The 27155-nt window shown below is 40.2% G+C and overlaps 1 protein-coding gene and 1 pseudogene across 1 annotated transcript; both read left to right on the forward strand.

The window, feature by feature from the left end:
* Positions 1–205: 205 nt before the first annotated feature.
* On the forward strand, positions 206–22179 carry LOC143884256 (single myb histone 6-like). Its single transcript, XM_077387721.1, has 7 exons — positions 206–470; positions 2069–2272; positions 2359–2579; positions 12929–13013; positions 19102–19185; positions 20516–20863; positions 21776–22179. The coding sequence occupies exons 2-7, from the start codon at positions 2123–2125 to the stop codon at positions 21788–21790; spliced, it is 903 nt and encodes a 300-aa protein (XP_077243836.1). The 5' UTR covers positions 206–470; positions 2069–2122; the 3' UTR covers positions 21791–22179.
* Positions 22180–24551: 2372 nt separating this feature from the next.
* LOC143882674 (adenine phosphoribosyltransferase 1, chloroplastic pseudogene) lies at positions 24552–25416 on the forward strand (annotated as a pseudogene).
* The last annotated feature ends 1739 nt before the right edge of the window (positions 25417–27155 follow it).

Consider the following 27155-nt stretch of genomic DNA (forward strand, 5'->3'; position numbering starts at 1 on the left):
TTCGTATAAAAACTTTGCGGCTGGATTTTGCATGAGAGAGCAGCCACAGAGGCTCACTTTTCAGCAGATTTTGTCTCATTAATTTAAGTCATTTGAGGTGGCTGCTCTCAAATGCAACAGCCACTCGCGAACTGCCTTTCTTCAAAAGTCCCTAACAAATCCCAAAACTAAAAATATTTATTGAATAACAATCAAACAAAAATCTCTCTCCTCCTCCAGCCCTTTCGTCCTCTTTCCCACGTTCCTCTGGTGACATCTCTAACCCAAACCCTAACTCTCGCCTAAGAAAAATAGAAAATACAAAAAAAAAAAAAAATGAGGAAAAAAAAAATCAAATGAAAAAACAACATCAGTAGAATGAATTAATGAAATGGTGTCTTCTCTAGAGCATCGCAAAGAAAGACAACCACAAAAATCCCCCCGAAATTTCGGTAGAGAAATTCGAAATTCGATCGCGGCCACAATCCGAGGTTAAATTCTTTCTTTATAATTCCCTCCTTTTTTTAATTATTTTTAATTTTCCAGTTATTCCTAATCATCGATCGATTCGATTCAATCCGTTTTATTTTTTCTCTAGATTGCTAAAATTGTCTCTTTCCTGTATTTTGAAATAGAGTTTTCTGACTTTTTATTGATTTTAGGATTGCGTTTGGGGAGAATTAGGGTTTTGTTAATCGGATTTCGTTCTGATCGTTTTAACCAATTGGTTAGGGTTTATTTTTTACCTGCTAATTTGGTAGCTTGCTGCAAAACTCTTTTTTTTTTTTTGCACTTTTTCTGAAATGTGTGTCGCTTTTCAGATCGCGTTTTTGAAGAGCTAGGGTTTATCTTTTGAATTGATTTCTGTTTTTCTTTTCTCTAAAATTCTCGTTAAATTTATGTCTCTGTTCGTTGTTTTGTTACAACAATTGAAAACCCATCTTCACTTTCTTCGGATCGGATTTTCTGTGTTTTCTGTTGATTTTACGATTTTGATTGGGGAGAATTAGGGTTTACCAATGCAATTGTGTTATTTGTATCCATTTTGGTTGCTTTCTGATGACAGATTCAGTTCTTTCCAAATACTGGCTTGTTGCTTGCTTGTGATCAGATTTTCTGTTGATTTTAGCTTTTGCATGCTCAGTTTTTTTTTTTTTACTTTCTTCAGATTCGATTTTCTAAATTTTCTGCTGGTTTTGCAATTGTGATTGGAGAGAATTAGGGTTTACCAATGCAATTGCTTTAACTTCTGTTTATTTGGATCCATTTTGGTTGCTTTGTTATGACAGATTCAGTTCTTGCTTGCTTGTGATAAGATTTTCTGCTGATTTTAGCTTTGAATGGTTGGGTTTCTTTACTCAGTTGTTAGAATTTGGAACCGAAAGATCTCTTAATATCCGCCCTAGTCTTGTTATGTACCTGCTTAGGTTTATTTATCTGCTAATTTTGCTGGAATTTTGTTTGTTGTTTCTTTGGTATGATTTTCAGTTGCTATTTAAAATCATTTCATCTTTTCTTAGGGTTGTATGTTCCGAAGTTTGTGTTGATTTAAGCACTTCATTTGGGAGAATAACGGGGTCTTAGAAGTTTGTTTTTGAGTTATATAATTCTCTTCCATCGGTTCTGTGTCTGTTTTGCTTTCAGGTCCTTTTTCCATTTAAGTTTCTGAATCAGGATTCTGCAAATTTGTTCTGATCTTTTTAACCGCTGGTTTTGCTTTTTGTTCTAGACATTGTTTGCATTGTCGTTTGATTACTTTTAAAGAATTTTCCTCATGCACTGTCGCATCCATTTGGAAAATAGCAGGATCTCCTGGCATTTCTAGAAGTGAAATTTTTTATTGTCTTGGTGTAGTTGGATTCCTGCTTGATTGTGATTGATAACCACGAATTAGTGGATCAATATGGAGGTGACTGAATTTTAAATTATTTTTGGATTAAACATGATTCCTTGACCTTCGTTAGCTTTTTGCTTCTTGTTGACTGTGTAGAATCATATATTTTTTCTGAAGATTTTGCAGAGAACTTCTGTCATTTGGTTTGTGATTATTGATTTGTTTATCTGTTTCTGGATGTGTTAACTGATGTAGGATATTAGGTTTGCGCCTTTGGAATCTTTTAGAAAGGTGTCAGGGTTCCTGTCGATGGGTGCTCCTAAGCAGAAATGGTCAGCAGAAGAAGAGTCCGCCCTTAAAGCTGGAGTAGTTAAGCATGGTGCGGGGAAATGGCGCACGATACTGAAAGACCCGGAATTCAGTGGTGTTTTGTATCTGCGTTCAAACGTGGATCTCAAAGTATGAATCCCTTAACCTTGATTTATTAGCTAAGAGCAGCGGTTCTCTAATTTAGCATTGAGATGTATGGTTTTACCTCTGGACAGGACAAGTGGCGAAATATGAGTGTGACAGCAAATGGGTGGGGATCTCGGGAAAAGGCTAGGCTAGCACTGAAAAGGAGTCAGCAGATCCCTAGACATGATGATAACCCTTTGGCCCTCAGCACTGTAGTTGATAGCTTAGAGGATGAAATTGTTGACGCTAAGCCTCTTGCGATCTCTAATGGAACATTGCAGATTACAGGCCCGAAGAGATCTATTCCAAGGTTAGGACCATGTTCTAATCATTCAATGTATATTTATACAAGTATTTACTGGATTTTGAATTTTTGAGGCCCTCACTTGTAGAATTGTACGGTCATCGATTGTAAGATATATTAAGTTATTCAGAATTATTTAAAATTTGAAAAATCTTCAAATTATTCAAAAATAAGATGTGTTTATATAAACTATATTCAAAATGTTCCACATTCGATGCTAGTCAATTTGTAGCATTGCACAACGTATGTGCAGTGATGAACTAAAGGGGGCATCCAAGTTAATTTGTTGTTGGGGAGAAGTCATTCCTACCAAGTCTTTTTGAGCGGTGTCAAAAGAAATTTAGTAAATTCAAAACAAGAGAAAACATAGAACACATGATCGAGGTGACCACGGAAGTAAAGGAGAAAGTAAAAAAAAATAAAAATGTTTGGGTCAAAACCCTTTGCATTGACCATAGCTTGGGTCAAAACCCTTCCCACCTTTAGATTCGTCCCTGCTTATGACCATTGGTATGGGTGGCGAGTTGTGTAATAACAGAGAGTAAACAGAGCCGTCGTCAATCAGTTGGGATCAGCCAGAGCATGGCCATTTGAAGCTAAATTTTGATACTTCCAGTTTGGCGAACCTGGGCCTGGCTGGGGTCGGAGATCTTCTTAGAGATGATCACGGAGAGACGGTTTGGGCCTTCTCGGGTTCCGTAGGGACGGTCGACTCAAACAAAGCGGAGATAAGGGCAGTTCTTTCTTCGGTATTTGGCAAAGTCTTCCGTTGATAGAGTGATAGTGGAGGGAGACTCTCTAAATGTCATTCGTTGGCTCATCGGGGTAGACCCCCCCCCCCCCCCAAATGATAGTTTTCTTTTTGTTTTTATCCTTTGTACTTTTTATCTTGTTCCGACCTTCTCGGTTGGGCCTTCTCTTTTTAATGAAATCCTCCGCGGGAACCGTATGTAAGACTCATTTTCTCGTTGGGGTTCGTAGCATTTTCTGTTTTGGAGCTCCTGAAGCCGCCACTGCAACTGGATGTCAAGAATGCATTCCTTCATTTCATGGTGATCTTGAAGAGGAAAGATATACGGAACCTCCTCCTAGGCTTCCTATCTCATCAGAATGCCAGATTGCTTTATCAGGAGGGCTATTGAAAAAAGTTTTCGATAAGATGTTTAATACTGTCATAGAAACATTCATATTCTAGATTTATTCGATAAAATAAATTCAATTCCAATGTGAATGTGTGCTCAAAATGACGAGCAATTTAATTCCCAATGCTCGTAACATCCAAATTCAGCTTTTTTTTTGTTGCGCTCGGAGGGAGGGGTGGCGGGGGCATGTTCACACTTTATTCTTGGGTGAGTTGTGCAATTCATCTTCTAACTTTTTCGAACAATTTTCTAGTTGCATTAGAATTTGTCTTATACAGGACTCAGATGAAATTAGTGGGATTGAATAACACATTTTAGTAATTGATATATCTTTGTTTTCAACTCATATTATTCCTGCATCAATCCAATGGTTTGTCATCCTGAGAAGCAATCTAAGGAGATTCCTGCATCAAACCAATATTCAATACAGGGCTTTTTTTTATTCCCTGTATTGAATATTGATTGATTCACAACAATTCCTTTTAGTATAACAAAGATAAGAATGAACATTGTCTATTAGGTGGGCAAACAATGGAGGAACAATTTTTTTTAGTCTTGATACAAATCAGAGTCTCCAAAAAGATAAGAGTAGAGTTCAATATGATTAGTAGTTGAAGATTTTTCTTTGTGGATTAATTCCAAGTTGGAGGATGAGGATGAGGATGTTGGAGGAATTTGGGTCTCTCCTTTTAATGATATTTAGAGTGGACTAGGACTTGCATAAGAAACAAAAAGGTGGGAGAAAATGAGGATTTCAAAGGCAATGGGAAGGGAGGGACATAAAAAGTATAGGGGAAGAAAACTTCAAAATCTTATTCAATTTACTGTGACAAGAGGGCGTAGGGAGGATTTCTAGAGGGCAGAGAACAAAAGGAGATGACCTGCCTTTTATTAGGCTATGGGAGTCCTACCATATAATAGTAGGTGGACTTGGTAGACATTGGGTAGAAAGCTCTGGTTAAAGACATCTATAAGAAATAGTAGGTGGACTTTATCACTCTTTAAGAAACTTAGTTGGAGAAAATTAAAAATTAGCGAGGAAATAATAGTGGGTCACTCTTTAACTGTTATTTGACTATCTGCCCGTCCTTTTAGACGTATTGAAAAGCACTCAAGGGCCTTTGTCATTTATGTATATATGAAGTTAAGGAGCGAAATGAGCAATGGTGAGATAGATTTCATCTTTATGTTGAAGGCTAAAGTCAAGTCTTTAGGCTGATGCACTTACTCAAGGTGGTTGTCGATTTTGATGCTAAAGAAGGGGAGTGGATAGAGTGGATAATGATGCTATAGAAGGGGAGTTGCTCTTTGAGGAAAATAGGGTTGGTGTATTCCTGTTAGAAGTGTGTATGTTCCTAAGGGCACTATAGTCTTGTACCTTTTTCCTCTTTATATAAATACATATGTGAGGGGGAGGATTCTCCCAACTCACTAATTCTCTCTTCATTCTTCTCTTGTAACATGATATTAGAGCCCTAGAGTTTGGTTCCATAGGGACCACCATTGTTCTCCCCTCTTCCTCTTCTTCTCCTCCTCCTCTCCACCATTGCCTAAACCCTAACCGTACCCTCTCTCTCTCTCTCTCTCTCTCTCTCTCTCTCTCTCTCTCTCTCTCTCTCTCTCTCTCTCTCTCTCTCTCCCCACGCCATAATGCCCCCACCCCCACCCTACCTCGCTGCTCTCACCGCACGCCGTAAGCCCCCCCATCTCACTGCTCCCTCTCTCAACCCTTAAACCCTAACGCCCCTATCCAACCCTCTCCACTCTTCACGCCCTAACTTCTCACACCCTTTTCTTTATGGCCTAAATCATCTTAGGCCCCCTTCCCATTTCTTCCCGCGGCTCCGATCCTTTTATGTCATTTCTTCATGGCCTTTGTATCTTGTCTCCCCTTGCTCTTGGTTCTCTGTGGAGTCGCAGGATGATTTTTGGGCACGTCATTTAGTTCTCTCCTTTTTTTTAGGTTTCCTCTTTCTCCTTTGCCGTTGTGGTGGTTGAGAGTCCCCTTTTTCTCTATCTTGTCATGGATCCCACCGTCATTATGGATCTTCCTATCAGCACTACTCCAGCTGTTAGCTCGACTCTTTCCCCCTCTGCTCCATCTTCTAGTTGTTCTCCCTATTGTGGAGGCTTCATCCCCACTTATGACTACCATCAAATTAGACGTGTCCAATTATCTACATTGGAAAAATGCAGTTGAGACCTATCTCCAAGCTCGATGCAAGGTTTATTTCATTCGGCATGATCCTCCCTCTTCTGATGATTCCTCCTATGCTCCATGGGAGCAAGAGGATGCCCTGATTCGCAACCTTCTCTGGCAGAGTATGGCCCCTCATATTGCTGGCACCATGATGTGCCTTCCGACATCCAAGCAAATCCGGACCATACCGCTATCCTTTACTCTGGGGTTGACAACCTCACCCGCATTTGTTCCACTTACTCGGAGTGGATGTGCCTTCGGCATGGTGACACCCCTCTCGCTGCATATTACAGTCAGTTTGTCTCACTTTGCCAGCAGCTTGATGTCTTAATGCCTCTCACATCTGACTTGGCTAGTCTAACACGACAGCGGGACCAGCTCCGCATGGTTCACTTCCTGGACACCTTGGGTCCTGACTTCATTCATCTCTGACAGCAGATCTTGGGCTCTGGCTCTCTTCCCTCCCTCAGGAGGTTTATTCCCATGCTTAGCAGTGTCTTGTGGGCGATTCCTCTCATTCCGTCCCGGTCGATGGCTTTGCCCAGTGATACTTTTACTCTCTCCAGGGCATACTATGAGGAGTTTCATCGCCTATGTTTGAGCAATCGGCCTCCTACTGCAGGTTTTGCCCATCCATGTAGTTCGCATGCGTCTCTACTTACTAGCTTCAGCTTCTGGATTATTGATTCCGGGGCCTCGAACCATCTGATTGGTAATTCTGCGTCCTTTACCTCATTTCGACGTTTTCATTATGTTTCTCACTCTGTCACTCTCACCGATGGGACCACTGCTCCCATCACTGGTGTTCGTACTTTCACCCTTAGTTCTGACCTTACTTTATCTTACGTTCTTTGTGTTCCTAAGTCTCCTTTAAATTTAATTTCTGTCAGCCAACTTACTAAAAATCTTAATTGTTATGTCACATTTTTTCCTTCTTATTGTTTGTTTCAGGATCTCTCGACTGGGAGGACAATTGGTTCGGTCGTGAGGTGGATGGCCTGTATCGTCTTGATTGCACACCCTCGAGTGTCCTATTGCATACTTCTGCCGATGCCTATCAGTGGCATTGTCGTCTTGGTCATCAGACCCTACAACGCCTTCAGCAGATGTCCATTGTTTCTGGTCCTCTTTAGACATTTTAGTGCGAGTCCTGTGAACTTGGGAAGCACCATCGTGTGTCTTTTTCCTCCAAAGTCATTAGTTGGGTCTCCCGTCCTTTTAAGTTAGTCCATTCCGATGTATGGGGTCCCTCGAGGACTATGTCACTTTTTAGATATAGATATTTTATCATTTTTATTGATGACTTCTCTCATTCGACATTGCTCTTTTTTACTTAAAGACCGCTTTGAGATCTTTCTTTCTTGCTTTTCACACTTTTCATGCAGAGATTACTACTCAATACAATTGCACTCTTAAATGTTTGGGCACTGATAATGCTAGGGAGTACTTCTCTACCTCTAATGGCTTTCCGGATTTCTTCTCCACTCATGGGATCGTGCATCAATCCTCTTGTGCGTACACCTCTCATCAAAATTGTATAGCCGAGAGGAAATCGCGATATTTACTTGATATTACCTGTACTCTCCTCTTTCAGATGCTGGTCCCTAAGGCCTATTGGAGCGACGCCGTCCTCACCTCATGTTTTCTGGAAAATTGACTTCCCTTCTCTATGTTGGAGGGAAAGTCTCCTTTCTCTGTCTTACATTCTCAATATGCTCCTTTCCCTCTTACTCCTAGGGTCTTTGGCTGTGTGTGCTTTGTCCACAACCATTCCCCTCGTCTATAAAAGCTAGATCCACGGGCAGAGAGGTGTGTTTTCTGGGCTACTCTCGCACCCAAAAGGCTTATCGTTTTACCCCTCGGCTGCAACGTTTATTTGTGTCTGCCGTTGTCACATTCTTTGAGTCTGCCACTTTCTTTACTGCTCCTGCTGAGCACAGTCCTATCGTTTCTGACCTTTAGGTTCCCCTTCCTCCTCCTGTTCTCCCTGACCTTGTCGTCCCCCCTTCCTCTCCTTTGCCGGGCTCCTCAGTCCCTTCTTCGGCTCCTTTGCAGGTCTATCAACGGCGGCAACGGCCTGGTGCTCCCCTCCCTCCACCTAAGGCATCGTCTTCTTAGCCAGAGTTCCAGACTCCATCTCAGGGACCTCTTCTTTCCTCTCTAGATGTGGCTGTATACTCTCCTATTGCTTCCCGTACTCGTTCTCGTTTTATTGCACATCCTATTTCTCACTTTGTCTCCTATGATCATCTCACTCATATGTTTCGTAGCTTTGTGTTTGCCTTGTCCTCTGTTTCTTTACCCAGAAGTCCTTGCTCATTCATGTTGGCGTGCTACTATGAATCTTGAGATTGCCGCCATTCAGGCTAATCACACTTGGGACTTGGTCCCTATTCCTCATGGTGCTCGGTCGGTGGGCTTTCGTTGGGTCTTTGCCATCAAATATCTGTCAGACGGGACAGTCAAGCGCCTTAAGGCACGCTTAGTTGCCAAGGGGTATACACAGACATTCGGGGTTGACTACATACAGTCTTTCTCACTAGTTGCCAAAATACCATATTTGAGAGTGTTGATATCCCTCGCTGTCAACCGAGGATGGCCCTATATCAACTTGATGTAAAGAATGCCTTTCTCCATGGTGACATGACTGAGGAGGTTTATATGGAGCAACCTCCTGGGTATGTTGGTCAGGTGGAGATGTCTTCCTCAGTGTGTCGACTGCCCAAATCGTATATGGATTCAAACAATCTACTAGAGCATGGTTTGGGTGCTTCAGTGATGCGATTATGCAATTTGGCATGAAAAAGTGTGTAGTTGACCACTTAGTCTTTAGTTGGCGATATGATGCTGGGCATGTCCTTATCATAGTCTATGTGGATGACATTATCATTACAGGGAGTGACACGACTGTCATACAGAGTCTAAAAGCCTTCCTTAAAAAAGAATTTCCACAAAAGACCTTAGGTGTCTAAGCTACTTTTTGGGGATTGAGGTAGCTTATTCTAGTAGTAGTCTCTTCCTCTTGCAGAGGAAGTATGTACTAGATCTGTCAGATGAGACTGGTTCTATGGGTACGAAGCCAGCGACTGTTCCCATGGACCCAAATACAAAGCTACATCCAGACAAGGTAGACTTGTTAAATGACCCTGACATATATAGAAGACTAGTTGGGAAGCTTATTTACCTCACAACTACTCGCCCAGATGTCTCATACGTAGTGGGGGTAATAAGCCAGTTCATGAGTGCACCATGCACCTCTCATTGGGCCGCCGTGATTCAGATTCTTCGCTACTTGAAAAGTGTGCCAAGGAAAGGGTTGCTGTTCAAGAAGCATGGGCATGAGAAGTTGGAAGGATTTTGGGATGCAGATTGGGCAGCTACGAAGCACGGGTACTCTCCCCGGGCTCCCGCACTCGAACCTGACACGTATGGGGTGCGGGTACGTCCTGGGTACGTACCCCATTTTAAAAAGGAAAAAAAAAACCAAATTTGGTTGTTGGGTGTGCGCACCCACGCGTACCCAACACGTCATGCTTCTTCCTGTTGCTTCTCTTTCCTCTCCTGTACTTCTCTCTCATTTCCTGTACTCAATATTTACATGTAAACCATTTAAGTAAATGTCCATTTACTTAAGATTTACATGTAGATAACGGAATACCCCCCATTTGGATTTATTAAAAATAGTTTCAAGACCGAAATCTAAAAGGAAAAAAAGTCAACTCTCCTGTTCTAGTACAAATTCGAAGAAGAAGTGTCGGGTCAAAATTTTAACTTTCTTAACTTCCAAACGGTGGGGTATTTTTCAAATTTTAAAAATTCATAAAATCTATCATGCCCAAACATTATTAAATCCCAAAAGTCCGGTATAAAAAATCTCATAATTTGGTCTCTAAAAATTATTCATCTTGTCAGGCACTGGTCAACACACTGGCGACAGACTTTTTTTCTAATGAATGATGTATTAATGACTCATGTTATGAAATATGGAACTTAATCACTCATGAAATGAAGAGTAATATTAGAATTTTCCATTTTGATGATGTTATTGTTATTTGATTGCTCTACAATTATTTTTTTTAATTTTTATAAATATTTAATAAAATATTAAAATATATTATTATATTCAGCGTACCCAAACATGCCCGCACCCGATTTTTTTGGCAAATCACGTACCCGTGTCATGTCGTACCCGCACCCCGTACCCGTACCCGTGCTTCATAGCTGGGCAGGGTCACCGGCAGATAGGAGGTCTACCACTGGGTATTGTACCTTTGTTGGTGTTAACTTAGTGTCATGGAAAAGTAAGAAGCAAGATGTGGTAGCCAAGTCGAGTGTAGAGGCAGAGATCGTTCCATGTCACATACTGGTGGAGAACTCATTTGGTTGCACTCTCTTATGTCTGGGATTAGTTTCTCTTCCTCCAACCCACCTCTGTTTTACTGTGACAAGAAGGCTGCTATGCACATTGCCACCAACCCGCTTTTTCATGAAAGAACCAAACACATAGAGGTGGATTGCCATTTCATACGCCAGGATCCAAAAAGGGGACATATGCACTACTTTCACTAGATCAGTAGATCAACTAGCAAATATATTTACCAAGCCCTTGAGTAAAGCTAAGATGAATGACATTTTTAACAAGCTAGAAAAGTATAATATCTACATTCCAGTTTGAGGGGGAGTGTTAGAAGTGTGTATTTGCCTAAGGGCACTGTAGTCTTTGTATCTTTTTCCTCTATATATAAATACATAAGTGATGGGGAGGATTCTCCATCACTAATTATGTCTTCATTCTTCTCTTGTAACACTCCTTAACTAAGGATATAGATGGTGAGAAAAGATGAGATTACTTGGATGTTCAATCCCCAACATCCATTGGATAGACAATTCTAGAAGAAGATGAAACTTAATGTCCAACATCCTTTTAGAAGTGGATGCTTGGACGATCCAAAGGAGGTTGTTAACAAGATTGTTGACTATTTTAGTGGCCTCCGTCGACTAGAGATGGTTATATGCTAATGTTTATAGGTTTATCAATGCAATTATAAGGGTGGAATGGGTGGGGAGGCTTGGTCTGGAGTTGTTCGACTTTATTCCCCCTTGAATTTATTTCTCTTTTTTTTTGTTTCTCTTCTTTTTTATCTGTGCTGCTTGTACTTCTTTGGGGATCATCTCGGTCAACTTTTTCTTTTTGAATGAAATTGCAAATTTGCAACCATTCAAAAAATAAAAATAAATTATGAGGATGGAATAGCTTGGCTAAAATTTGGCTTGGAGGCTGATTTATTATATTAAGGAGAGTAGTGAGCAGCTTTTATTATGAATAACATTGCTCCCTCTGCATTTAAAAAAAAAAACAACATTGCTCCCTCTGACGTGTACTTCTGTTTCTTTTATGTTCACTTTGTTTTCTCTTCTTTTTGTATGAGCACTTTGGTCATTTTCCTTGTTTTCTTCTTTTTCTTTGAATAAATTCATTAACGATTGAAAATAAAAGAAGGTTGGGGCCTCAAGGCGGAAGAGATCAAGAGTGGTTGTGTTGACTTGGACGAGGACAATCCCTCGGAGCCCTTCTTCAATTACCTTTCCAAATACTAAGGGAGTAAGGGGCACATAGAAATCAAGCAATTATAGCAGAAAGCAAGAAATCATTCAATTGAGATCTCCACTAGAACATTTCTAAAGAGAAAAATCCCATTCTAAATTTTCCTTGCTGAATTATCTCCAGATCCACACATGGAAGTATGCTTGCTGCTTACTGAAGCATGAATAGAGTAGTTTACACAAGAAGTAACCAATTTTCCTAATTCAGCACCTAGTAGCCTCAATCTACACATTTTTTTGAATGGAGGCCTCCTATCTAAATCTTTACTTCTGAAATAACAGAATATGACCATAAATCTTGAAAGATAAACATGACTCATCCCTCCAAATTTTCGACCAAAGGTATCCATGTGAGCCATCTTTTTATTGTAGCATAAGGTCATTCTCTGGCCCTTATTTTATCCCCCTTTCACGCTTTTCTTGGCGGATTACTGTTGTGGAGTCCTTGGCACATGTAACTCGACTTGATACATCATTTCCTATGGTTAATGGAATTTGTTTCCACACATGGGAAATATGGGGAGATGAAGAAAGTTGAAAGTACACGGTTTGAATGAAGTGCCTTTACAAATGATGTGGCGTTTACGTACAAGAAGAACATGGAAATCATTAGTTTTATTCGTGAGATCCATCACTCTCTTGAAGAGGGTTTTGGATCATAGGAAAATAATAAAAAAAGAAGATGAAATGGCCCCGTCTCACTCCTTTTCTCTGGTGTCTTCCATTAGTAATTTCATTCTTTTTTATTAGATAAATAAGGGATAAAGCACAAGGATTTAAAGAGTACATGCAAGCAATACATATAATTGACACTTTAGAAAGCGTATTATTTAAAAGAGATTTGCTAGCGTCCATCACAGAAGGCATTTCACGGATGGCCTGTTGCGCGCTCGTGTGTGTGTGTGTGTGTGTGTGTGTGTGTGTGTGTGTGTGTGTGAGAGAGAGAGAGAGAGAGAGAGAGAGAGAGAGAGAGAGAGCTGTATTATCCTGGTATAAAAAAACTGTACACAACAATCGAGATAGAGGTGGAAAAGATGAAACGGCATTTTTTATGTACACAGCAGTTGAGATATAAAATGCAATCCCAGAAGTGTAATTAAAACTGCTATATTTAACTGTTAAAGGCAGTTTACAAGTCTCTAAAAGCTATCAACAGCCAATCAGAGAATTGTTTAATAAATTGAGAAGTGCCAGCCAATTTCTTTAGGTGCTGATATTGTCATTTAGAAACATGCCAAGGATGTTGGACTACCGATTGGACATACAACTGCTATCAATGTCATTTATTTGAATTCTATATGATTCCCGAGTCCTGACAAATTGACAATGCATATGACTGCTACCAATTTCATTTATTTGCATTTCATATGATTCCTGACAATGTTTTGATTTCTTTTTCATTTTTGTAGGCTAGACAATCTTATATTGGAAGCCATAACCAATTTGAAGGAGCCTAGTGGGTCTAACAAGACAGCCATTGCAATGTATATAGAGGTATTCTTTTCCTGTATTGCCTTGAAAGTATAGTTCTGAGGGGAGATGTTTGATCGTGGCTGTGTGAAAACGAGATCGAGTTCATTATGTTTTGATTTGTTTTCTCGTTGCTCCTTCCTGTTTATTGTGGTTGTCGGTTTCTGCATACTACCAGTTTATCTTTATTGTACCTGCAACCACTGTATCGCATCTTCTTCTTCTTCTTCTTTCGAAATGGCGAAATTCATTAAAAAGCACACAATCAAGAGAGTCGAGGCTGCAAAAAGTACAAGGGGAAGGAAGTGAAAATAAAAACACAACTGAGAAAACAAATCTCAAGGAGGAAGAAAATAAAAAATCTCTAAGCCCGGTCACCTGCCCGGGCAAGCCGATCTGCCTCACCATTTGCCGATCTCCTCACATGGATGAAATGGACTGAATGCCCCTCCACAGGATCAAGAATCTCATCAATAAAAAGGGTGGCCCAGTGCACGAGGCTCCCGCCATTGCGGCGTCTGGGGAGGGCTAGATGTACGCAGCCTTACCCCTGCTTTGCAGAGAGGCTGTTTCCGTAACTCATCAATGAACTCTGAAAATCTCCAAGGATGAGGCGATCTCTTGTTCAACCCACAACTAATCTGATATCCTAAAGAGCTGCCCTGACTTCTGCCTTGAGTCCGTAATACTGATAGGCCCAGAGAAGGCCCCACTTGGATGAGCCACTGTCATAATTATTTTAGGATAGGTAAGCTGGGGTTAGGCGGACCCCTACCAGTATATGGATTAAAGAAAGATGGTACAATAAAAGGAACAACAACACCCCCAGTCCTTAGAACAATGTCTATGGAAGGGGCAGAACAACCAAGGACATGATACCCTTGATAACAAAACTCAAAACAAGAGAGAATACACGTGAACTCTAAAGTCGGTCATCTTCTGGCTAAACTTTCTTGCCCTCTGGCTCTTCCTCAATTTCTGAACCTTTGGGATTCTGATTTTCTTTGATGGAGGAGCACTGTTTTATTCTGTTGGGGATGATCTTCTTCTCCAGCATCCTGATCTGACTCATCCTGGGAGGAGGAGGAATACTCTGTTTCAGTACCAATCCTTTCACCATCATCAGTACCATAATAGCCAGGCCTTTGATTTTCCCACACTGATAGTGCATCATATGGGTTATGGGTTTCGATGGCAAATGAGCCCTCAGCCTTTTCTCCTCCTTGAGTCCCTAGCAAAGCTGGGAAAGTCTGTTCTTGGAACTGATTTGAGCGTTTCACCACCACTTCCTCAAAATTTTCAGGATGATTTTCTGTAGTGCAATTGGTATCCTTTGGGGGAATGGGTCTCCATTCTTGCCTCTGTTTTTTTTCACTCTTTTGTCTGGTTTTTGGGGCATGATGAGCTAGAGTGAGAGAACGTTCTGCACTCTGTGCAGGAAGGGGGCCTCCACTCGTATTCCACCTTCTGATGAATTGTTCCCAATGAAGTTTTTAGATCTAAACCCTCTGGTAAAACATTTCCAGCCTCAACTTCTATCAGACCCTTGCATAGCTGAGGCGAGTAGCATCTGTTGTATGGGCATCCATGTAAAGGGAATTTTCAATCTTACTAGCCATCTTGCTTAGGCAATGAGCAGACCAAAATCTCAGGTGGAGACCAGGGAATCTCACCCAAACTGGTACAGAAGAAAGAGCTAGCTTCTCCAGGACTATGTTTGGGGTCCATCTTCGAAACACAAGGGGGCGTTCTCAATAGCTATAATTGCTTCCCTCAAGAATATTTTCACAACCTTCAGAGTTGTTGAACTGGAAGAGGAAGAATCCATCTTGGAGGTTGGAAATCGCCCTTTGTTTTCCAGGCCCTCTTCAGATGATTCTTCAATGTCATGAAGTAAGGCCTTTTTCCTAGAAAGTATCCAACTAGGGAGGTCTCCCATTTCCGATCGTTCTTCTCCCGTTCCTAGTCTTCAAAATTAATCTCTGATTCACTCTCCGTTTCCACAGAGTGGATGAAACCCAGTTTGGAGGACACTGGGACACCCTTCTTTTCAAACAGAGAGCTCCGTGAGTTTCCTTGAATGGATGTTTTTTAATCTTCTCTTTCTCTTCAACGGTTTTTTTAGGGTTTCCGGACTGTAGTGGAGGCCAGTCATTTCCGGGTCATTTTCCGAAATCAAATTTTGGTGGGATTCACGGGGAGTGCAGGACTGTTCGTGGTTATTACCCATAGGTTGCTTTGTAATGTGAGCAGGCAGCATAGGATTCCTTGGGGGAGTTCTCATAGGAGGACCAGCTAAGTGAGGCTCAAGGCTACAGCTATCATGATCAGAGTAGCTACCACCTTTTCTAGCAGCCATAGGGTAGCTTTCTGATTTTCTCTATTTTTGGGGTGATTGCTAGGGGTTTTGTCAGACTCTTCTGGAATAGGAATCATCTTCAAGCTCTCTCCCAAGCAAGGTTTTAAATTTCGGTTTCGGAATGCGTTTCGGTCCTCACTGAAACCGAAATTTCAGCCGAAATTTCAAAATTTCGTTCAAAATTAGTCGAAATCCAAAAAACGGCTATTTTTTCTCCTAATTAATTTTGATCGAAATTTCCGAAATTTCGGGATAATATAAAAAAATCTAGATTTTTGGATGAAATCCCTTAAAATTTGGACCAAAAATTCAGGATAACGAAATTTCGGTCAAAATAAAGTAGCGCTTCGACCTTAACCAATTTCGATTTTGTCATCGACCGAAACCCGAAATTTCGGATTTCGGTCGAAATTTAAAACCTTGCTCCCAAGGAAGGTTCCAGTTCAGGGAGAATGAGGGTTGGTAGGAGGGTAGAAGGTTTGCTGGTTGGAGAGGTTGTAGAAGGTGCTGAAAAAGATTCATTGTTCTTTTTTCCAGTTTTTATCTTTTGCTTCCTTTTTCCAGTTTTTATCTTTTGCTTCCTTTTTCCAGAGGATGACTTGTCAGTTGTCTTCTTCATTTTCTTGGATGCTTCTTGCTCATCTCTTTCAGCCAGAAGTGCATCAAGAGGCCTGGAAACAGATTGTCCAGTATCGGGGGGTTTGTGGGTGTCCATGGACACGAGAGGATATCCAGAGGAGTTTAGAACTTGCTGAACTTCAGTCCAAATAACAGGAAGATAACAACAATGAACTAACATAAACTAAAAACCAAGTCACTTACTAGTCAAGGGAATCAATCCGAGGAGGGAAGACAAGGATCACCGTGTAGAAAATCTTTACCGGACATAACATCTCTCTCTCACCATCTCTCTTGACTAACACTGCTGTGCTATTCTATTGCACTACAGATCTCTCTCACCATCACTTACTAGTCGAGGGAATCAATCCGAGGAGGGAAAACCAAGCCACTGTCATCTCTAAGAACAACCCCGACACCCGCCAGCCCCAGGTTACCAAAGCTGGAACTATCAAAATTTAACTTTAACCCGCCATGATCAGGGGGTTTCCATCTCAGAGCGACTCAACTCAACAAAGCCTTTGTCCCAAACTAGTTGGGGTCGGCTAAATGAATCCTTTAGAAAAATTTCCATGAAGAAGGTGAAAGGAATCTACCCTGCTCTAATCCTGGCTCTAGTTGGGTTCTTCTACGTGGATCGTTTTCTTCTATTCTATCCTATCCAAGGTCATGCTCTCTGTTATGTTCCTAACTATCAAGTCTTTCCTCATTGTTTCTACCCAAGTTGTTTTCGGTCTGCCCCTACCTCTTTTTACTCCATCAAATGAATCTCAGAGCGACTACCTCTGCAAAATCTCTGCTATAGCAAATCTCCTTCCAACATCGTCTGATGTCTGTGGCCATATAAAGGCTGAAGCTAGGAAGAACCTTAGCCTAGGGAATGACCAAAGGTAGGATATTTGCATAGGAAAAGTCCTTCATAGCAAGCCCTTAAGGCCATATGCTAACACATCAATGTTTAGCCAACACTGCAACGGAGCATTCACAACTCCCCAACTGCCACTTCCGATCTCACACATCGGTGGGTCACTGAAAGATGCCAACCTGTTCGCTGATGGTTGCAGCTCTAACACTGTATCAAGCTTCGAGCAAATCCATTGAGCAATGCTTGAACAAACACTGATGGAACTAATCTTTGCAGGCCATCGTGCTTCTGTTGCGCGACTCAAGTAGAATAAGGGAGAGTCCCCCGAAAGGAACATACCCACGCAATTTCAGCTCTTCTTCGGCTGACTAATGGACTTTCAAAGTGTTAGATTCAAAGACATCCGCACTTAGCACTTCCAACTTGGTGTGCTAACTTTCAAGCTCTTTCCAACTCCGCCACAACAGAAAGCATTTCCCGTTCCTTTGTGCAAAGCAACATGCACTAGAGATGCACTAATCATAGCCGCAAACACTGTCACTTGCTGCAACTATGCCAGCACAGACACCAACTGTATCATAGCTCCTTGAAAACTCTTGATTCACAACCTGCTCTGATCTGGCACTAGATACCATCTGGCACCAATTCTCAAAGCCCACTCTGAATACATAGCTTGGACATTCTGCTCTGATACCAACTATCACGGGCCAAATATTTGAGCAACGGAATAACCCGTGCGGCGCCCCAACATGCACCGATGCTAGGGCAAGCCTTCAATCGTGCAAGGCTTTACGCATCAGTCATTATCATAATAATTAGACTCTTCAACATTTAGTAACCTAAGGATCTAATATTGGTTCCATAAAACAGGCCTGAATTTCTGCTTTGGAAATAAATCAGTAAGGTTTAGAGATTTGAGTCCATTAAGAAATTTTATTTTTTATTCGCTGCATCATGTATATTGTCAATCGCCTTGTTGGTTTCTGCATGCTACCACTTATCTGCGCTGTAGCCTGACTTTATTTTCCACCTCCACTATATTACATGGCCTTCCGTGTTAGTGACAAGAAGGAAAAGAGGTATTATAGAAGTTGATTGTTGCTGTCATTGATTAGTTGCAACTTGCAAGTCAAGAATAAATAAATATCCGAACATTCTTTTAATTCTTTTTTATTTTCTGTTGACAATATGCATTATTCATTATCTGTCATAGTTAATGAAGCTATTGAATTTTGGTTTAGGCAGTCACGCTTTCTTTCTACTTAATTACACTTCTATTTAAGTTTTACTGCTGTAAGAAACATGGCTGTTGATCGGGTGTTATAGGGCTAAGAACCTTTACCAATAAATCTTGTGTATCTTATTTTCTTGAGAAGACTAAGCCTCACTCATGTGTTCCATCGAGAGTGAAACAATTCTAGGAAACTCTTATGACATTTTCTTTTCCTTTGGTTCATTATGTTCTGAGCAATATCTTTTGTTGAATCCGTTAGGCTCCGTTTGGTTGCCAGTAAAAATTTTATCGAAGGGAGTTTTTAATCCCACCAGTGAAGTCAACGGGATTTGCTAGGTTTTTTTTTTCCTACAATTCCTAAAATTCCCGCCAAAATTTCGGGGTGTCATTACCAAATATGGGAAGGGGGGAGAGAGAGAGGGAGAAAGAGAAAGAGAGAGGACATCATTCCCTAGGAAAGAAAAAGAGGGGACAAGGAGTCCATGTCACACAGAAGCAATCATTACAAGAGTGGGATTAAAAAAAAATCTAGTGCTAAAAGGCAACCAAACATGGGATGGGACGAAAATTTTACTAAAAACTTCCTAGGACAAAAAATTTATTGGCAACCAAACGGAGTATTAAGGGTGAAAAACAATTCTAGCAAACTCTGATGAGCACCTTTTTTCATCTTGTTCTTAGTGTTCTAAGCAATATCTTTTGCTGCCGGTACATGATTCCTTTATGGTTGGAAACTTGGATTCATGCATTTTAGGAGACGTTTGCACTTATCATTATTATTATTCTAAATGGTATGTTTGCACTTATTATATGATATAGAATTTGGGAATCTATATACCTTTGCAGAGTTGAATGTTTTATATTCTCGTGTAGAAGCACATCTAATTTCTCAGATTCAGAATAGATATTGCAGGCTACCCATTCTCGAAATTTGGATATCTTTGGTGTGAGGGATTTACTTCATATTTTACGTTGATATTGTAGGCTGTCCATTTGGAAATCGTTCTAACTACCTCAGCCTTTTTTATTCGTGCAGGATGAATACTGGGCACCTCCAAATTTCAAAAGGATCTTGTGTGCAAAATTAAAGGCTTTGACATCAAGTGGAAAGTTGATTAAGGTATTGCATATCCGATTGATTAAGATCATGGCACAGTACCGATGAAATCAATTGAACTTCAAAGCTTTAGAATGTCGCAAAGAAAATCTTCTCCTAAACTAGAAAGCTTGCAATATTTTAAAATTGGTGAACAAAGCTCTTGTCCGTAGACCCTGCATCTTCTCAAAAGTCCTTTAGGAATCCAGTCATTTCATGGTGATTTGGTTCAAATTCTGACTTCTGTTGGGGACTTTCTTGGTGTCATTCACTGGTTAACATTGGTACAGACAACTGCAGTGGTCTGCCACAACCTTGCATGAGATTTTTCTCATTTTGAAGGGGTCAATACCTATAGGAGCCAACTATATAGTGTATGATTAACTAGTTATAGGCTTAAGCTTCTGGGTTTCTGCATTTAGGAGTCATTGCAATTATCTTTCAAAAAAAAAGGGAGTCATTGCAATTATCATTGGCCTTGGTTTGGTAACACTTGTGGGTGATTTGTTCTGTTCAACTAATTATAGACTTTAGCTTGCAGAATTATGTAATTGTCCAAGCTTCTGGATTTCTTCACCTAAGAGTCAGTAAATTTGTGGTGGTTTTTGCTTTAACTGAATGTAATCGGTCTAGCTGATTAGCTAATTATATTGTGCTGCTTAATGATTCTTATATTTTGGTATCGTCTAAATTGTGCTTTTTTCCTTCAGAGGCTTAATGATTTATATCTTGGTATCCTCTAAATTGTGCTTTTTTCCCCCTCAGACTCTGTTTGTAATTGTTCTTTGATTGTCTTCTAATTGTAAAGTTGGGCTTCAGAATTTATATATTTTGGAAACATTGGATTTGTTTTGGTTTTGCTTGATTTAGCCTTTTGTGCTGCTTTGGTGATCTCTTGTATCCTTTTTCATTGATCAAGTTAATTCCATGACTCCATCAACTCTAAAGCTCAAACCCTTTTGGTTTCCTTTCCATCAGATTTTTTTTGTTAATGAGGTAAATAATCAGAGTTTTGTTTGAGAGACATGTTAGATGTAGTATCTGCGTATCTACGATCCCAACAGCGTGTAAAATTTAAAATTGCTACTAACTACTAAGAAACAGCGCAGTTTGGATATTCAAGCCTCAATGCTCTTTCCATAACTTTATGAATTTTTATGAATCAGAGTTCTTGTTAATTTCAAATGTATAAATATGGTTAGGAATTTTCTTTTACATTCTGTTAAAATATATCATGCTTGCTAGTTTTGTCTTTCCTTGACTCCTTAAATGATGATATCCTTTGTCAATCTTACCTGTCATTTTTCTTCCTCTGTTGAAATCCTAAAGTTGGGTATCACTGTGTATTCAATAGGTAAAGCGCAAGTACCGGATTGCACCGAGTTCATCGTTTTCTGACGGAAGAACCTCTGGGCTGTTACTTCTGGAGGGAAAGCCGAGAGAGCCGTCTAGAGTTGAAAAAGACGATATAAAACCTCTTAGTAAATCTCAGATTGATGCTGAGCTTGCAAAGATGAGAAATATGAGTGCACAGGAGGCTGCTGTTGCTGCTGCTCAAGCAGTTGCAGAGGCTGAAGCGGCCATGTTAGAAGCTGAAGAAGCCGCAAGAGAGGCTGAAGCAGCCGAAGCTGATGCAGAAGCTGCACAAGCTTTTGCTGAAGCAGCAATGTTGACGTTGAAAAGCAGATCAGCGTCGAAGCTGGTAATAAACTTATATCACAGTTTTAGGTTTCTTTTTCCTTTTTTTAGGCATGCGTATACTTGCATGAATCTTCTCTTATGATGCTGCTGCTGCTGCTGCTTCTGCATTGGAATCTTGCAATTCTAGGCTTTTTGGTTCTTAACATAGTTTATTTAGTATCATTAACCCCGTGATTGTAATTTGTTTTCTCTTCTTTGTTTAGTGGGTTCTTTGTATCTTCAGGGCTGACTTCCTCGATCTTGCCCCTTTCCTCGAATGAAATTGCAGCTATTCAATAAATAAATAAATAAATAAAATAAAAATTAGTACCATTGTTTATTTGGTACTTCCTGTTGACAACACCTCATCTTGTTGCTTTTGCTGAATCAGGCCAATTGGTTTTGGCCAAGATACTCAAGAACGAGGTGCTTCAACACCCAAAACCTTTGTCTCATTGATTAAGATGATTATTAGGCTCTCTGTCAGAAATTTAGATCTTGCTTGAGATTTTGGTAGGGGTGCAATTTGGTGCCAAATTTGGGTTGGATTCGGATCAGGTTGCCCAATGCCTCACTCCTAACCCAACACAAAATTAAATCGGGTTGGCTTTTCCCAACCCAACCCAAGCTGAAATCAGGTTGAACCCTCGGGTACGGGTTGAGCCTCCCTGGACTTCATTTCATATCTCTATATGCAATACAATCATTTAGCTAATGTTTCTCTTTTCCTTAAAGTGGTTGTATTTGTGATTTTTTGTCTGCATTTTCTGAAAGAGTTGCTGATATTCCTCCCTATGAAGCTTGTGATACTGTCACTTCCAAAAAATTCTTGATTACTCAAATGATATTTCTCTAGCTGATCATTGATATTAAACTCTGCATGATTCTTTTGCCGGTTTCTGATACTATTGGCATCTTTGCAAAACTTATCCAGATGGTTCCAGGTTGATGGCAATCTCAGGGCACATCGTTTTGATTGACAAATGCCTCGGCTTCTAATTCTTTTGCCGGTTTCTGTAAATACGTAAGGCATTTAAAGCTGATAAAAAAAGCGCAGGGTTCCCCAAGCTGATAACAGTGAGAGCTTTCGCAGGATCACAGGTAGCGCCCAAAAAATCACTGATTCCACCCTGCTTCATGGAACAGTTCTCTGTTCATAACAATTTTATTTCTGTAGAAATTGTTATTGTGTTGGCTTCTAGATTAGAGATGACAAACAAATGGGCTGTTGAATCTGAAAATTGTAGATTAGATGAGAACATATATACCTTTGGATGCTGAACTGTGTTTCAGCTTTCCACAACATCTGAATGACGAGAAAGAGGATGTTTTCTTTTTTCACGCTGTCTGAAAGTGTTCTTGGTGAGCACCATACACGTGTTTTCCATCTTATGAAATGCTGTTTGATCAAGTTGAGGAATACCTGCTTTTCTTCGCCATTTGGAATAATTCCCGCAGTGTAAATGTTTCCATTTCCAGACTTGCAAATGATGTTAGAAAACTAGTTTGCATTTTGTTATTTAACGAGTGGACATGCTCATATTCGTTGTACGAAGGGCAGTACATACAGCCCTTGATCTTCGATCCAAAAGCAGCCTCTTAAAAACTGTATTGCCGTTGTATAAATATGGAAGGCTGGGATGTTGAATACAAGCATGTCCGCTCGTTCATCATTAATGTCTATTATTTTTGGTTTTTTTTTTTTAAATTGACATATTTCATTGATATTAGAATAACATTGGGGACCAGGAGTCCCATCCTGTATTACAAAATACCAAAAATAGCTGGATCGGGCATATCCGGCAACAGGAAATAGTAAAACAAGCAAAGCAAAGTGAAATCTACCTAAATTGAATAAAATTCTGTTATTTTTGGTGTGTAGAACACTGGAAATGAAGGCATGCTATGAAAGTTTCTGTGAACAATACAATTATGGGAAATGATATTTCCATTCCCTTTTATTTGTTTTTGTAGTAAAATGACAGTATTTCCACCCTATTTTCTGTCTTTTCTTGGAAATGCCTTAATTCTCATGAAAAGGTCAAACAAAAGGCCGTGAAATTTGTGTGTGTGTCTCGCCGGGGAGGGAGGAATTCCCTGATTGTAGGGCCATTTGACTCTTTCATATTGCAACCCCCCCCCCCCCCCCCCCATGGCCCTCTTACCACCTCCCCTTTCCGCCCCTTCTTTCCTTCTTTTGCCCACCTTGCATGAACTAGAGACTGTTGTCATTAGGAGGAAATACACCACTTGCAGACAAGATAAACTTTGGAATCCAAAGGTTTTAGACTAAGTAGGACTTAGATATAGTATATGCAGTGCAACTTTAGTTATGTAAGGAGGCGGGGTAAGGATTTGTGCGGCGGTAAAATCCCTATCAAGTTGAAGGGAAAGTTTTATAAGATAGTTGTGAGGCCAACCATGATGTACGGCTCAAAATTTGGAGCCACCAAGAAGCAACATGTGCATAAGATGAGTGTGGCGGAAATGCGAATGCTTCGATGGATATTCAGCCACACAGGGTTAGGTAGAATTAAAAATGAAGACATTCGTAAAAAGGTGGGGGGGACACCGGTTAACGAGAGGATGAGAGAGTACCGCTTAAGATGGTTTGGACATATCCAACGTAGGCCTTTGGATGCTCCGGTGCCAAGTTGATGTAGTAAAAAGAGGTAGGGGCAGACCGAAAACGACTTGGGTAGAAACAGATCGATAAGTGCAATCTAAGTTTTCCTTCTCAAAAAAAAAGTGCAATCTAAGTTTTGCAGTTTTGTCCTCATTCTGAAATTTACAAGTGCATAAAATTTGGGTTTGAGTAACACCAAATTCTGGTTCAAGTAACCAAATTTCGGTTCGAGTAAGCCAAATATCGGTCCCTTTCTTGAATTATTTGTTCATTGAACAGTTCTAGACCTCTCTCCATATTCAGTCATAAAAGCATGTTACAACACCCAACAGAAATCAAATGAAAAACAAGTATGAGATTCTTGGGAACAAGTGCTTCTCTGTGGAGGAGAAACCTAACTTGAAAAAGGTTGCCTGAGCAAGGTTGTTTTTTTGAAACTTCCATGTTCTCTAGCTAAATGAACCCGTTTAAAAACAACACCCATCTATTTTCTTGCTATGGATAGTTTATGATTAATCATATCATGGCATGAAAGTGCTTTGCACGAAAATCCGGTGTTCTCTAGCTATTGAACAGCATGCACGCCCGCACGTCCGCCCGCATGTTTTTTTATAAGATGGGTAGTTAGAATTTCAGATTAATCAGATCATGGCATGACTTGTAGCTTATGAAAATGGTTACAGGGATTGCTCCTATTCAATTTCACGTATACATTAGAAACTACACCTCTCTCCAAATTCAGATATGGGGAAGGAACATGATACAACACTAGTGAAATCAAATCCAAAACAAGTGAAACTCTTGGGACTCAGCGCCTATATTCAAGGCGATGATTGTACTGGGTGTAAGGTTTTGGGGTTTAAGGAAAACACCTACAGCATAAGAAGTGAGATGAAGAGATGCGGGTCAGATTAACATGTAATGTGAAGTCAAATGGATATAAATTTATTTTGTACCCTCCTTAAATTAGAAAAGAAGGAATCATGACAGAAAGAAAAAAAAAGGTTCAAAAACCATAAAGCATGGCTATGAAAATCTTTTGAAATCCTCAGAAAATCTTTTGAAATCCTCTGCCTAGTATATTAGTCTTTTTGCGCAGCGATTTTGCTAAGAAAATGGCTTCTGAAGGTGTAGAAGAAGATCGCATCTCAAGAATTTCTTCTACAATACGGGTGATCCCACACTTCCCCATACCAGGAATCATGTTTCGGGACATAACGACGTTGTGTCTCAATCCCAAGGCATTTAAGGACACCATTGATTTGTTTGTAGAGAGATACAGTGACAAAAACATCAGTGTTGTTGCAGGAATTGAAGCAAGAGGTTTCATATTTGGCCCACTTATTGCTTTGGGTATTGGGGCAAAGTTTGCTGCTATGAGAAAGCCAAAGAAATTGCCTGGTGAGGTTATTTCAGAAGAGTATGCTTCATCATATGGAACAGATCGAATTGAGATGCATGTAGGAGCTGTTCAAGCAGGAGAACGTGCCCTGATCATTGACGATCTCGTTGCGACTGGGGGTACCCTATCTGCTGCTGTCAGGCTACTAAAACGTGTCGGAGCAGAGGTGGTTGAATGTGCCTGTATGTCGAAGTTCCAGCGCTAAAGGGCCGTGAGCGATTGGGGGAAACACCTCTCTTTGTTATTGTAAAAGCTTATTGAGCAGTGTTTGATTCAGCTCAGAGACTATATCTATCTCCTTTGAGAAAATATTAATAAATGGTCTCTTTAGTTTGATGATTACATTTATATTTGTGCTTGAAAAAAAAATAAAAATTGTGTATCTGAGTTTTGACAGGTTGAACTCATTCTAGTTTGAAATAAGTCCTGCCCCTTAATGCAGTAGATTCATTTATTACGATATACCTCTATTCTCCTCATAATCGCAATAAATCATTTTCCTTTTTACAGAAAAGAATATCATAACCAGGCAAAGAATAATGTGGTATTCCTTTATTCTCCTCATTTCTGCTTCTATTTTTGCTTTCTGATGACTCTGCCATGCTTGAATCTTGATGTCTTCACGCTTATATCTGGAAAATTCAATCACCCACGCGTCAAAATCAAACAATCCAACTGCGTTAAAAGATAAATGAAAATCTGCAACCAAAGCAGGAATTATTCCTGAGTTAGAGTAATGGATAAGTACTTTGGAATCCAAAGGTTTTAGACTAAGTAGGATTAAGACAGAGTATATGGAGTGCAACTTTAGTAATGTAAGGAGGCGGGCTAGGATGTAGTAAATATGACTGGACAAGAGGTACCTTGCGAGGGATATCTTTCGCTATCTTGATTCAATTCTACATAAGGAATGAGAGATTGAAGAGGATGTTAACTATAGAATAAGAGCAAGTTGGTTGAAGTGGAAGCTTGCCTCAGGAGTTGTGTGCGACCATAAAATCCCTACCAAGTTGAGGGAAAATTTTTATAAGACAGCTGTGAGACCGGCCATGATGTACGGTTCAGAATATTAGGCCACTAATAAGCAACATGTGCATAGGATGAGTGTAGCGGAAATGCGAATGCTTCGATGGATGTGCAGCCACACAAGGTTAGATAGAATTAAAAATGAAGACATTCGTAAAAAGGTGGGGGTGGCACCAATTGAGGAGAAGATGAGAGAGCACCCTTAAGATGGTTTGGACATATCCAACATAGCCTTCGGATGCTCCAGTGAGAAGAAGTGACTCGTGCCAAGTTGATGGAGTAAAAAGAGGGCCACGCCGAAAATGACTTGGGTAGAAACAGTGAGGAAAGACTTGATGGCTAGGAACATAACAGAGAATATAGCCTTGGATAGGAGAGAATGGAAGAAAATGATCCATGTAGACGAACCCAACTAGGGCCGGGATTAGATATAGTCAATTTGAGCCGGGTAGAATTCTATCACCTTCTTCATGAAAATTTTCTAAAGAATTCATTTAGCTGACCCCAACTAGTTTGGGACAAAAGCTTAGTTGAGTTGAGTTGAGTTGAGCAGTTGAGTTGAGTTGAGTTGAGCAGACAAGTTGGACTCTTTTTCGAACATGCCCCTTGGGCGGATGTTCATCATGGGACAAAAAGCTGCAATTATCTTTGGATGGGCTTGTTGTCCTCTCCTTACATTGACCTTTCTTCTTAGATAAAATATTTTGAGAACAAAATTGGTGAACACTAGATAAGATAATTTCAAGATTATCCAAGCAAGATTTAAAATCATAGGAACAAACTATCTGGAGATTTCTATTCTCTTAGCGAATAGACCCGTTATGCACGCGCGCACACACATATATACATGTGTCTCTGTGTGTGGATTAAAGAATAAAACCAACAAGAGAACAATTACACAAGAGAACACAAAAGATTTATGTGGGATAAAGAGGAAAAAACACGAGCAAATCCGATGAAATATCTACTAATTAAAATGGGTAATACAATGCCTCTCCCAAGTTTTCACCCAAAGTTTAAGGAAATGCAAGAAATTAGAGAGATACACGGGTTATTCTTTAAGAAGACAAATCCTACTTTCTCGCCACAAATATGTAATATGATCTTCAGGATGAAAACATCAAGTGCATCAGAAAACTCAACGGCGCAGTGAAAATCTCCATTAAGAACGCTCCAAACCCTATGTTTTGATCCTTTCTTCTTCTTTTCCCTTTTCCCATCTTTCGCTTTCTTTCCCCTCTAACATTTTCACATTTTTCA

The sequence above is a fragment of the Tasmannia lanceolata genome, unplaced genomic scaffold, assembly GCF_043159265.1.
Source record: "Tasmannia lanceolata isolate RefF3 unplaced genomic scaffold, GAP_Taslan_0.1 ptg000008l, whole genome shotgun sequence".
NCBI classification, from domain to species: Eukaryota; Viridiplantae; Streptophyta; class Magnoliopsida; order Canellales; family Winteraceae; genus Tasmannia; species Tasmannia lanceolata.